The 14,938-nt window shown below is 32.1% G+C and overlaps 1 protein-coding gene across 1 annotated transcript in view; it reads left to right on the top strand.

The window, feature by feature from the left end:
• Positions 1–462: 462 nt before the first annotated feature.
• Positions 463–14,938, top strand: part of LOC125067822 (cytochrome P450 6B5-like) — a 28,224-nt gene continuing 13,748 nt past the window's right edge. The window contains exons 1-5 of the mRNA XM_047676610.1: positions 463–754; positions 4,482–4,680; positions 6,010–6,324; positions 6,898–7,016; positions 10,725–10,823. Coding sequence (XP_047532566.1) covers positions 463–754; positions 4,482–4,680; positions 6,010–6,324; positions 6,898–7,016; positions 10,725–10,823 — 1,024 coding nt within the window. The remainder of the gene's footprint in view (positions 755–4,481; positions 4,681–6,009; positions 6,325–6,897; positions 7,017–10,724; positions 10,824–14,938) is intronic.

The following is a 14,938-nucleotide window of genomic DNA, read 5'->3' as shown; positions in this document are numbered from 1 at the left end:
TTTTTTTTAAATAGGCGAGAAATAAGAAAGTTTAATTTGTGTGGCTTATTTAAATACAAACGGATGAATGGTCGAGTCAGTGACGTGAAACGAGTTTAAAAACTAGTTCACCAAAAATCGTATCGCTCTGCCGTCTGACAATCTTTAAACGAACTTTCACTGTTACAGCATCGAGTTGCGCATGTTTTGTTAACACATTCGGCTACTGCGCATGCGCGAGCTGTTGTGTTGTTGCGCGCCAAATTTTAATTTGAAGTTAAATATTTTTAGCAATTTCGACTTAGAATCGATGTTATTTGTAATAATTGTTGATTCTCCAATTTAATTGTGTTTCATATATAATTGTAAAAGTGTATTTTAAAAAAATGAAAATTTTGGTTATCGAATCGAATCGTGAATAGTGCTTAAAACAACAATTAAAATTTTAAATTTAGAACGATAATGTGATAACGAAACGTGAACATGTTCGGGTTTAAAAATATTTTGTTTCAATCGGTGATTTTTTTAGTGTGGATTTCACAAAATTATACATTTGGAAGTGAAATCTTGTGGCATATATGCACATATTTAATATACGCTAACCTGGTGTTATGTGTGCTTATGTACGATTACGATTATTGGGTAAACCGGGGTGTGTTTTCTCCCCCGGCTTTGCCTGTGGTGGGACATATCGGGCCTGTGGTCGCGGGGAAAGAACAAGGAGGAATTTGCTTTAAGAAAATCTACGACAAATATAAGGACAAAAAGATTTTAGGTATGTTTAAGGAATACATTCTTATATTACCGTAACATATATACAATGGCTAGTTTATGTATGTGTGTGTGATGATAGGAACTATATGTATCAGTAACAGCGCAGAATCTGGAAGTCATAAGTGTGTGTTCATGAGTGCAATATGAAGTGAATTTTAAACGAGCTTTACAACTGACTATAGATTTTATTTGCATTTAAAAGGAACTACTAAGCTTCTTAGGTTGAAAAACAGAAAACATGTAATTTTTTTAGGGTTCCGTACCCAAAGAGTAATACGGACTCTATTACTAAGACTCCGCTGTCCGTCTGTTCGTACGTCTGTCTGTTAGGCACTAGGCTGAATCTTATGAACCGTGATAGACAGTTGAAATTTTCACAGATGTGTATTTTTGTAGCCGCTATAACAACAAATACTGAAAAACAGAATAAAATAAATATTTAAGGGGGTTCCCGTACAACAAACGTGATTTTTTTGCTCGTTTTGGCCCAATCTTGCCTAGGCTTGAAATATTCACAGAATATTTAGTTATATATTCACTTTAAAAATAAATAATTCTATCCTATGATCTATCCAAAAGATTTCCCCTGTTTTTATAAATAATGGTACGGAACCCTTCGTGTATTTATTAATTTATATTAAAGATTATTACTTCTAATAAGAACTTAATACTACGAACATTGCACATTACATTAATTTCAATCATTTATGACAATTTAAAAGCTTCTAAGAATAAACTTATAGAGAGAATATTTAATTATATCTTCTTTTAATACTTACTTTACAGTTTGATGGCTTCACTAAAAGCATTTGATTGAAATATTAATGTAGTATTTTCTAGAAATAGTTAAATAAACTTAAAGTAATAGTTTATTAAGGTTCCAATGATGATTAAAGGCCTGATTTCCCTTTGAGGAGAGGATTTGGAGCTAATTCCATCACGTTCGGGTTCGTGGTTACACTTTGGCAGAATTTGATGATTCCCGTTCGAGTCGATGTAGAAAAAATTCATTAGTTATCTATGTTGTCTTGGGTCTAGGTGTTTGTGGTACCGTCATTACTTCTGATTTTCCATAACACAAGTGCTTTAGCTACTTACATTGGGATCAGAGTAATGTATGTAATGTTGTCCAATATTTATTTATTTACGTACAGGTTTCCTCACGGTGTTTTACTTCACCCCTGAACACAATATGTTAATACACAAATCATAAACACAAATTAACCTCTAAAAATTGTCAGTTTTTAACTGTTTTTAATAAATAAGCATTCTAACTCAAAATGTTAATGTCAAAATGTTATATAACTTAACCTTTATAAGATTTGCTTTAATAAAACTAATCAATTATATAAATTAAATTCTATACCAATATTATAAATGGGAAACTGGTTACAGTAAGTGGTGTCAATACGTAAATGGATATAAAATCTGACTGTTTTTTTATTAATGATAAATTAAATGTTAACAAAATAAAATTAATCGTTCAATCTATCCATACTAATATTATGTATGCTATAGTAACTCTGTCTGTTACCGCTTCATGCTTAAACCGCTAAACCCATATAGATAAAAGTTGGTATGGAGCTAGTTTGAGTCCCAGGAAAGGACATAGGCCATTTCTTTAATGTGGTAAAATCCATAGGTGGTAAAATGGTTGATGACGGCTTGTTTGCTATAGGTTGGGGTAGATAGTGTCATATATTTCGTGCGGGTAAACCCGTAATTAGATAAATCTTCTACTAGTGGATTTGAACTCGTTATCCGTAGTTGTAATGTATTAGCTATTTCGATTTAACTAGCTTCATTGGCGTCACGCTCTAAAATGCTCTAATGGCAATCAGGCCATTATGTTATCAACGTCGTTAGTGTTATCGTAACAATATTATCATCAATATTGTCATGTTATAGTATTATTTACATCGTGGTAGGGTTTTTGGTCAGCTCATCTGGGTACGTACCACCCACCCAAGCTCAAGCAAGCTTAGTGGCGCGTGGATATTTTACCACCCGTTCGAAATGTAGATTCCATTAAGAAGAACCTCCAAAAAATTCAGTAGGTACTATTTTCATCAATCAAAAAATGTTTGACTTATGACGTGCTTATGTGTGTTCAAAAATACTGTAGTTTACATAAACTTTTACGAATGATTGATTGTTCTGTACAACGGAGACAGGACCAGAATCTGGGTGCTGGACCGGACTATAATCTTCAACATATTTTGTAGTTTTGTTTGATGATATAACTAGAAATAATGCAATACAACAGATCTAAAATAACATATTAAGATAGCATTCCTTAAAGCCGAGATGGCCCAGTTGTTAGAACGCATGCATCTTAAACAATGATTTCGGGTTCAAACCCAGGCAAGCACCACTGAATTTTCATGTACTTAATTTGTGTTTATAATTCTTCTCGTGCTCGGTGGTGAAGGAAAACACCGTGAGGAAACCTGCATGAGTCTAATTTTAACGAAATTCTGCCACATGTTTATTCCACCAAAATATGATCACATCATAATTTAAATTTAGTTCAAAATTTGCGTTCACGAGTAGACGTGTTTCTTTTTGTGGTACGTATGCAAGCAGCCTTATTAGAATCAAGTAAGCAAATTATTTAGCCAATGTTAGGAGACAAGATTGATCGGTACGGTCGAGATTACAACCCCCTATTCAGTTTTAGGTCAAGCTAAATAGGTAGGACCTTCATTGTCAGTCTCAACCTAGCTCAGACGTGATGGATGTCTAAAGCAATATATACCCAGTATATTTCTTAGTTATTTAATATGAAGTTTTTTATTTTTATTTTAACTATACAAACTATACAGCGGGCTGCTCAGATTATAAAACAAAAGTGAATACAAACGTAGCACCTTTTTGTTAATACGTCAAGTGCTGTCAATTTAATTGTTAATTATTGACATATCAGCAAATTGTTAATTATTACGCACACTAAAGATGGCCGTCTGCCTTTTATTTTATAATTCGAGGCGGGTAGTTTTTCATTATACATTTATAGTATATTATTCTGTGTTTACTAGTAAATCAACTGCAATATATTCAATTTCCCTCTGACAACGAATGAATGAATATAAAAGTCACTAGCATTTGTTTCATTTTTGTGTTTTATTTGATGTTTGGTTTTATTATGTTAACTTTTTGTTTTGTTATGCTTTAATGTTGTAATTGTCAAAGGCAATAGGGAATCATTTATTTTTGCTATAGTTTCGGACTAAAAAAAAAAATATTTTTATATAATTATAAGTACTAAGATTAGAATTTATTAATTAACAATAACATAACTGTCTCGTTGCTCTAGTGGCTAACCTATAAGACTAGATCTCAAGGTCTTGGGTTCAAAACCAGAATAGCATAAAAAAATATTGTTGGGTAATCTAATGTTGGTGGGAATGGGCATAGTGACCGAAATTTGTCAGGAGGAATTTTCTATTCTATTACTAATCCTTTCTTTGCAATTGTTGAATTCAGATCGTTTATTTTTATAATAACATTGTATTCAGATTAACTTGTTCATTGAAGCAAGAAAGGGAAACCAACAAGTACATCGTCCGAACGAAAACACGTTTATATATAACGCCTGTAATTGGAACGACGAACATTGGCATTGAAGGCTTTGCTTTCATTACCTCAAGCGGTCATCGGTTTTCAGTCGATCGAATTTAATTAGAAAAAAAAAACCATTATTTAATTGTTTATTCCAATCATTTCAGGCATTCACCAATTTTTTCGGCGAACTCTCGTCATCTGCGACCCTGAGCTCATCAAACGAGTATGTGTCAACGACTTCATGTACTTCACGGATAGAGGATTCTTCTTCGACAACGAGTTGGATCCTCTTGCTGGATCCGTTTTGTACTTGCGAGGAAATGAGTGGAAGAGATTACGGGCCAAGATATCTCCGATATTCTCGTGAGTATTTTGATATCAAAATTTCACGTACTCCGTTATGTACAATTTTACCAGAATTAAAAAAAAATTAAACGAAATAGCTTTAAGAAAGGCGGTGTTAATGTAGCTTCACATGAATTTAGAACTTCTTAACAAATTCCTACACATATTATAATAAGAAGTTAAGTGTATTCAGTTCAGAAAAAATCTTCTACGTGAAGTTAAATATCTATCTTTTCTGTTAAGAGTCGTGCTTTCATAGTTTTTTGGTCCAATTAAATGATCTAACCTGTTATGTACTTTCTTTGAAATCTGTACTCCATAAATGAGCTGATGTTTCAAGGAAGTAAAAATACTATTTCTGCACTCACATAACGATTGAAAGATAATCTAAATATAATATTACTATTTCCTTATTATATTTCCTATTGGAATAGATTACATCTGATTTGCAATTATAATTTAGTGTTTTCGTATAAAGTGTATGTACAAGGAATATATTTTAAGTTATGTATCCTTAAGGTGACGTTCTCCTATCTTGAATGATTCTCGAAGAAGATATATGGAACTAATGAGTTCGAAGCTACAGATACGGTTATTGGGCTTACTGAAAAAATGTGTCGTAGTTTATTGGATTTCGAGTTTAATAATAATAAAATATGGACATCTTCTCTAAACTCTCATTCAGATCGAGATTTCTCATCAGACATTCTGTCAGATTCTGTGTAAATAACTTTTAACCTATTTATATTTTGCTTGCCACGTCAAATCATCTCCAAAGGTTAATCCATATATTTTGGAAATTATGGAATATGAGATTCTTCAAAGATAAAATTGCTTAAAATAGCGACAGAAAACCTAAAGTTAAAAATCATCAAAATATAAGAAATTAATGATGGAAATTAATCAAAGAAACATATAAAAATTAAAAGCTTACTTATTTAGTTACATGTCATAGTATTGAAAAAAATTAACAATCTATCTTTCGACATTGATTTTTTCTGTTTTAATAATTTATTTGTCTAGCAACGAATTTGTATATTTGTGTTATGTCAGCAGGACACCATGTTGTTATTAAACTCATCATACGTATAATACAGGCGGAAGTATCCCACAGTGTTGACTTAAATTGGACATATTTTACAATATTGTTCTCATTTTTAATATAATCCTAATTTATGACTTTGACAGAAATAAAAATAAATCATTATTATTAAATACGACAATTATTAGGGTTTTTTTAATAGATCGTTTCATCACAATAAAGTGCCTTTTATTGTCAAACTATATAAAGTTTGATTTAGTATTAATAATATTTTTTAATGTTATAATTATTCATATTTTTTTCAGACCAATAAAACTTAAAGGAATGCTACCAATAATAGAGAATACAGCAAACGAGTTTGTTCTACGAATACAAAAACTTCTAACTGAAGCAAACAATGAAAAATCAAAAGAATCTAATGCGATTGAAAAAGAGTACAATAATAACGACAATAAATCTGCAGTGGTAAATTCTGATGAACTAGTGGGAGGCTACACGGCTGACGCGATAGTACCGTGTGCTTTTGGTGTCAAGAGTCACGTGATGGACAACGCTAACGATCCATTTGCGGTGGCACTTGGAGCATTTTATGAATTATCATTCTTCAACATCTTTGAGAAGTACATGCATTTTTTATAACTAATTTATTGAATACAAGTTTCCGTCCGAGGTTTCGCCTGTATGTGAGGAGCGATATTAAGGTCTCTATATCTTGTTTTGACAACGTGGATGCTTATCATACAAACATTTTGTACAATCTTACATCTCAGACTTTATAAAGAGCATTATGATTGTATTATTTTTCCGTTAGACATCAGTAGATTACTAGGTTAACTGTGGTCCAAAATATCTCTAAAAGTTAGAATAAATATAGGCAACCAGCTTGCTGCCTATGGACATTTTCGATTATTCTATAGTCTTCTAGAAAATAAAATGAGTTGATTTTTGTTATGACAAAGTATTTTGCTGCATATTTGCTGCTTGTACTCGTACTTGTTGGGTTTACTGTATGAGTTTGTCTGGATGATGGGTGATTTGTCAAACATTGTTGTCTCATTTAATCGTATGTGTTATCAGTAATGAGGGATTGAGAGAAGTCGCTTAACAACACTTATATGTAATGGTGTAAATGGTTTTTTTTTATTAGAGTGATAATGTTTTACTGTAACTCAAATGTTTTTAACGCATTACAGAATGATGAGACACCTGTGGCCGGCTTTCGTGTTGTTTTTCAAAATGAGAATCATACCAAAGAAAACACATGATTTCTTCTACAACATCGTAACCAACGTCATCAAAGATAGGAAAAACGGTAAGAATGTGAAAAGTTTTATGATGTTTTGCTTCTGTATTATTTTTATAAAGCATTGGTATAGAAGATAGTCTTAGAAGATAGTCTTAGTGACTTAGAAGAGTTAGATTTAAAAAGTCATAACTGTCTGGTGCAAAACTGTCTGGTAATTCAATTTTATGTTGATAAAAGGAAAAGGAGAAGAATCTCATGATAAAGTAACATACGAATTGTTTGATACGATAAAGTTATTTCGACTTGTTTTTAGTTTTTCTCATGTTAAATAGCGCAGAATTTTTCCGCCATCATTAAAACTTTGTCAATTATTTTCGAGTTATCCTCAAAAATTTTAATGGTGCTACGTTCGAAGTATTGTTAAGTAAATTGGGCGTGAAAGTTATACTTAAAACTTCTATTAATCATTTTTAAATTTTATAATTACTGAACAATGCGGCTTTTCATCTTCTTATTTCCCAAATTTGGTGTCGTATTTGCGTTAAATGGAATGTTAAATATTTTTTACGTAGATAATGTATATTACCACTTACCATGATATGGTCCATTTACCAGTCCTCTTAAATAAATAATAAAAAAATCATCTTAAACTTTTTTTTTTTTAACTATAATATTCTAGATCTAGATGTCCTGTCATTTTATAATCTCAACTGGCGCTAGCTCTCCTGGCTCGTTCTTCGCCCAGAGAGTCAGTATTGCGAGTCCATGAGAAAATACTGAGAGCATTCTTGTCGCTTAATTGCGTTCATGATTACAATTTTGATTTGTATGAAATAATTTATGTCCTCAACGTGAATCTTCTTGCGTAAATAATTGTTTTAAAACGAATATTTACTAGGAAACATATAATGGATAAATGTAACAAAGCGGTCTCTTGATTGCGAAGTATATTGAGTTATGCCATTAAGTTAGTGCCGCCGTTGTCGGTAAACCAATTTACTTTTTATTCAGTTACCAATCTATATTACAGCACAATAGTGTTAAAGTTTTTATTTAATTAACGTGTACATTATTTTGAATGCCGGGACAAAATTGGATTAGTTTCTTATAGTACAACTAACAATCAAATTTGCTATCATATACTGGCAAAGTAATATAAACCATTTTCTACAATCCCATTGAATCGCAAACCACGGGATCTTGAATGTTATTTTCCTTGAGCGTGAAATTACACTGGATCACTCATTAAAATCGTAGTAGAATAACGGCTGAAACTCATCCAGGCGAGTCTAGGCATAGTCCAGCCACCCGTATAATATATACGAAAGGGATAATTGCGTTAATCTTCCTGTAATATATTTGAAAATCTAACTCAGAAAATAATAGTATGCAAATGTGCCATAGCTAGCCTAAGGCTGACTTTCCTTTTGAGAAGAAAATTTGAAGCTCATTTCACTACGCTGTTTTTATGTGGGTTGGTGAATCTCCGTGTTTGAATTATAAACACAAATTAAGCACATGAAATGGGATTGGTGCATAGATTTGAGTCAGTTATCTTCGGTTAAAATTCATATGTTCATAGAATCATCTCGGACGGTACCTACCTCGGCTTTGTTCAAGTCCGTCTGGATAGGTATCACCCGCTCATCAGATATTCTTACGCCAAACAGCTTACTATTATTGTGTTCCGGTTTTAAGAGTGCAACTGCAAAGAGCCAGTTTTACAAAGGACATAACATCTTATTTCCCAAGATTGGTGGTGTATTGGCAATGTTAGGGGTGGATCCACCATCGGGTGGGGCATTTGCCCTTCATCTCACCCATGTCATAAAATAAACAACATCAAAATATTATCCAGTATTGTAAACTCAAAAGAACGTATTCTATAACAACATATTTCTTAGAACTAGTCTAAAGGATCTTTTAAGGCTGTGTGTATTGTATGTGGTTCAAATAAGTCTTTGTCAATAATTTTACACGCGATTCGAACAACATATAAAGATATAGATTACCAATACAAATAGACCTTGCATTGGGGATGCTGATTGAGGTCGATGCTGTGTTTGACGTTTGGAATGATCAATACTAACCTTTTTATATAGTTGAGTTGTCGTTAACGGAAATGTCTGTTTAAACAGCTATCTAGAATATAATGTCTTTGGTAAAATAATTCAAGAATTGGGATATTTTTTTGTTACTGGAAAGTGGTATCATTTTATATGCTATAATTGTATTATTATTAGTAAGAGTTAAGTCCCATTGCTGGGCAAAAGTATCTCTTCTTGTAAAGAAGGCTTAGAACTTGTTCCAACGATGCTGCCCCACAACAACTGCTGTAAAAAAGAACATTAGAAACAAATAATTAATGACAATTGCTGTTGTAAGTAAGTTGCTTTAAAAACGATTAAAAAAAAGTGGACCTTGATTATTTTCAGGTGATAAAAACCTCAAATGCTTCGAATATTTACTGCTTCGAGGACTGGCTACTCCAAATATTGCCGGTAGATTTTACGAATCTTCCAAGTAAAGAGACTTGTGAATACAAATTAAGTTCTCTAAAACTGTTAAACTTAACAGCACGACTTATAATCTACTAATTTATATCCGTTCTTGAATTGATATCGCTTAATGTTTGTAGTTGTAATGAAATGCATTTATTTCTTACTTCTTAGCAGATGATTCATTACCTATATTATAGTTTAATAATAAACACTAGTGAGTCTCCCGCGAATCTTCGAGTTTATACAAAAGATTTTTAGGAATTTCCAAACTTATGACAGGTTTTGTTTAGTTTTCATTTGATTTTAAACTGCTAGTCACTTATCTACATTTGGCGCCCAAATGATGAAACCTTTTTTAAATATTATTTTTTTTGTTTCGTTATATATATTCGTTCAGTTAGAATTAGAGTTTGTAGATAATAATTTACTTTAACGTAAATTTTACTTGTTTACGTTTTTAATTTTTTTTCTTATACAGCTCTAGTACCGCTCTCTAGCCGGGCAGTAACTTTTTTCCACTCACTAAAATTAATTCTTTGTTAAATTGTAACAATTTAGTAAATTACAATCAAGAATCTTCTTTAATTTTCTGCACACTTACGGTTGGAGTTCTTTAAAATGAGACCATAACCGAATTTTTATGAGCAGCTAACGGCCCAGGACAAAAATAGGCTTATGCTAATAATATATAAGATATTAAATTAAGAAAAAAAAAGTCAAAGACTCAAAAATTTGAAAAAAGAATTAGCGACCTTCCTTGGATGATAATGAAATGTTGTCTTCTTAGAGCATATTTTTGGTAATTGGTAATTGATGGGCGTTATTTGTTTAATGACTCTCCGCGTACGAAGATATATTTGAAAGAAAATAAACCAAAATCAGTTACTTTTGTAGTACATATATAGTTATTCTATATTTGTACTTTTTCTGAAAAAAGCAATGGATTTAATCTTCACTTTTTAATGTTTGTTTTGTATTCGCTTTTGTTGTTTCACTGTTATGTTACGTGAACATACATTTGTTTTGTTTTTTTATAATCAGTTTTATTTTTGGTGTATTTTCTAATCTTTTACAACTAAATATATTTTTCGCATTTTTAATGCAAACCTGAAACCTGAAAGTTAGCTGACACGTTTAACAGTAGCCCAATAGGCACGGCATATCACACTGCCATAAATATCTATAGTAATTACACAAGGTGGTCCATTTAACTATAATAAAAAAAAAATTACTGGTTGAACACAAACAAATTAAAATTTGATTAATATTTCAGGAGTACAAGAAAAACGTGGTGACTTCATTGACATGATGATGGCTTTGAGGAACGAAGACAGAACTGATCCTGCAGAGAAGGAAAACGAAGTTAAGATCAGTGAGTATAAATCTAGTTCTTCTGTTTCATTCTTTTCTTTCTCTTTCGGAAATCCTTCACATAAGAATCGATAAGTAACTTAACTAACTAACTAACTACACAAAATATACTAACTTAACAATAGTTCTTTCTAAAATTATATAAACTGTTTAATCATATATCTTTAAAATTTAAATATCTCATACAATGCACATATTTAAACGATTTCTCCATGTTCTTTATCATCTATATAATCGTCTACATTGATCTATTTCTTATTTATTGGTATATATTTTCTCAAGAGCATTTAAATGTATTCACTGTTAAATGTAAAGTAATCTGCTTGTCTCCAAAAACAAAAGAGCCAAAAATTTTTACTCATTCAATCTGTTGTGCTATGCGAGATGTTAAAACCCAATCGATTTAAGTGTTTTTTAAAGCACGAAAATATAACAATTCTATTTGAATTGCAATTTGGATCCTCGATATCTGAAGTCCTTTAAGTTAGTTACGCGACCAACGTGACACGTAACGAAAGTTACTTCGACATCGTAGATATGTAATACATCGGGGCGTTGAAGATTGGTTAAGTTAGATTTATACGTTTTGGAAAGGATAATTTGGAGAGATTCAGTTATATTAGACGTATGGGGTACGGTAAAATCAAATTATGTAGGATCAAAACTACGCACCGTTTTGATTAAAATCATTTTTGTTGTATATGACAATTGTGCTTTTATATGACAATTTAAAATCTGTAGCCACATGGGTAGTTGGTCACCTGATCGTTAATGACCACCGTTCAAAGGCATTGGTATTGTGAAAATAGGAATGCAAGATATGGAAATATTAACCATATCTTGCAGCGTAAGTGTACCACCAACTTTGATTTATTCACCCTTTAAATCGGAAATAGCAATATTATGTAAAGCTGTTTGCAGTAGAGTATAAATAATATAGAATATATTATAAGTGTACAGAGAACCCTGCACAAAGTCCTACCACTAAATAAAAAAAGAGGTACCTACCACCTACTCATCAGATATTCTACCGCCAAACATCAGTACTCAGTATTGTTGTGTTCCGACTTGAAGGGTGAGTGAGATATATTTGTTCTCGAGTTTGGTGACGCATTGGCGATATAAGGAATGGTTAATATTTCTTACAGCGCTATTGTCCTAGGGCGCTGGTGATTTACCATGAGGTGGTCCATTTATTCTTCGGCCAACCTATATAATTAAAAATGTGATTGAACGTAACAACCACCCAAGAAACCTATATACATTGGTATTATTCATATTGATTAATTCAATTACTAGTATTCAATTTGATAGTCTAACTGACGTCACCAGTATTCAAATCTGATAGGCGCCATGTTTATTTATCTGTCGAGGTGTATACATTTGAATTAATTGATTTGTTAATATAAATTATAATTGTCTATTATCAGAGTAACGCACATGTATACAACGGCTGTAGTTTATCGGCCGATATAATTTTTATAGCTTCAATTCTAAATTTAAATGTATATTAAACATGTACCAATCGATACATTCAAACTCCATACGTATAACGGTAAATCCGTTAAAAGTATGGAGATTTTGTACATCATTTTTTTAGGTCTTTATTGTCAAGTGATCGTAGAAAAAATAAAAAAAATCTTTTTTAAATTTCTAAGACAACGTTTTTTTCACGTGTTTTTCATAGCATGCAACATCACAATCGAAATTTAAGAATTACAATGTTTATTGAATTAAGCGTACTTTCTGTTGTTTAAGGGCAGATTAACGCTTTCAAATATCTCACCCTATTTCCTGAAACAGATTCCATCAAGAACTTAAAATAAATTTAAGTCGTAATTCTATATCTATCTCTTTATCCCTCTATCTATCCAGATCAATAAACTCTGGACTAATACTGCTTCAATATCCTACACTCTCATTCAATTCAATTATTTGCTTAATGGCTCCATACTCTAGAATTTTCACAGCGGAAACGATTCCGACAGTTCTATTTAGATAGAGGAAAGTGTTTATTTCAAAGTTTTCATTTAGTTCTTATAGATTTTTCCGTGTAATCTCACGATTGAAGATAATTGAAACAGATTATAACGAAATTTATTTTATCGATGCTAATGTTATACAAAGTAACTCTTTGTGTCCATAACGTTTTAATAAAGTGGCCGTTCAAAGGTTATTGAGGCCGAATTTTAGTTATTTTGAAAAAGAAATGTAAACTAATAAATATTGCTAACGTAATCACCATTCAGACCCCCTCTTGCCTCCCACCATCCCCCATCACAGTTGGGTCATTCGTAATACTTAATCAGCTACAAACTGTTGAATTGATTTTGATATAAAGAATTATGCAGATAATCTAGCTTGAAATCTAAAAGAGCACAAATAGTTATGTAGCGTATTTAGGTGTATGCGTACGTTGAAACGTCTATGTTTTGTCTATGGAATGATTTTGACGTATGACGTACTTTTTTTCTCTCTTCCCTTCTGGTGTGAGCCGCGGTAACGTGTGTTATGTGAGTGCGCCGCGCTTTTGAAATTAGCTTGTGTAACGGACTTATCCTTCTCCTATAATATCACCCATCCCTTTGGCTGTGTTCTTCGAGTGTATGAAGACCAAGGGAGCGCTCCCAAGAAGAACGTGTCTTCACCGAGCCCAGAGTTTTGAGGTAACACCCTTTTATACCAAAAATACAGTCCACTTTTCTCTCGCGCGTACATTTTGGTCCTTCGTAGCCAAATTTGAGATTTAAAATTTAGTGTAAATCGGCGATTTTGTGTGTTTTAAATCGCGTGTTAATACTTCAAAATCATTCCATGGAGAAACGGATAATACTTTCGTTAGGAGCTAATGTGTAATTTAAAATAGTGTTAATTTTTTATTTCGCTTTACAACATTACGTAATTTATATTAATTGCGTATTATTTGCATTGTAGAAAAGTGTAATTTTACATAAAAATAATTTAGTCGATTATTTTTCGAAGTACCTTCATATTTTGTGATATTGTCGGTCGATGCGCAACCGCACAATATAGACCGGACGCGTCGTGTTATAACGCAGTCGAGTTCAAAAGTTTAGTATTATATTATTTAGTGTCATAATAATTGTGTTTCTTTACTTAGGACAACTTGTTTTTTAGTTTGAATTGAATATAAATCTTATTCCTTAGCTAGTCTCGTGTTTTGTAAAATAATAATTGTATTGTGTTAAATATGGATTTAAATCAATTATTATTTCATAGAAAATTTCTCGTTAAGCAATTAGACCGTATGTTGCATTACGAAAGTTCGGATTTAGTTGATGAGTTCGACGCGAGTTATGGTGATTTAGACTTACTTCGTTCTCAGTTTGAAGAAACACAGACTAAAATCGAATCAACTTTAATATCTCAAAAATTATTTGTAGAATCCGAACAGGAGGAAATCCGTGATAATTTTATGGACAAAGTGATCGATATTCGTGCGAAATATAATAAATTCTTAAAGCGTAAGTCAATTATTGAGCGTAGTGATAGTGATAATAATTCTGAGCGTAAATCTGATTGTGGAAAGTGTAGTGCTCCGAATACAAGTGTTAGGTTACCTAAGCTGCCGTTGTTAACGTTTTCCGGTGAGTATTCAGAGTGGTGTAGTTATTTTGATTTCTTTAATTCAACCATAATCGGTAATAATAGTTTATCGGAAATACAAAAGTTTCAATATTTACGTGGAAGTTTAAAAGGTGAAGCATATAATTTAATTAAATGTTTATCATTAACATCCGATAATTTTTCTGTAGCCTGGAATTCCCTTGTAGAAAGATACTCCGATAAACGTCGTATCGCAAATAAATATATGGATGAATTGTTGAATTTAACTTCGTTGCGTAGTGACATAGACGTCGAAGGTATGAAACGTTTAAGAAATAATTTGGTAGAAAATTTAAGTGCATTGAAGGCTTTAGGTTTTCCTACCGGTGAATGGAGTTTTTTGTTGCTTCACTTAGTGTTAAAAAAATTAGATAGTGAGTCGAGACGTCGCTTTGAATTGTCCTTAGAAAATGATCGCGAATATCCGACATATGTTCAACTTCTAGATTTTTTAGATAAGCAAATACGTGCTTGTGAAGCGTCGAGTCA

This window comes from Vanessa atalanta, chromosome 12 (assembly GCF_905147765.1).
Source record: "Vanessa atalanta chromosome 12, ilVanAtal1.2, whole genome shotgun sequence".
NCBI classification, from domain to species: Eukaryota; Metazoa; Arthropoda; class Insecta; order Lepidoptera; family Nymphalidae; genus Vanessa; species Vanessa atalanta.
Note: the sequence above shows the minus strand (reverse complement) of the source record. Positions and strands in the feature narration are given on the sequence as shown.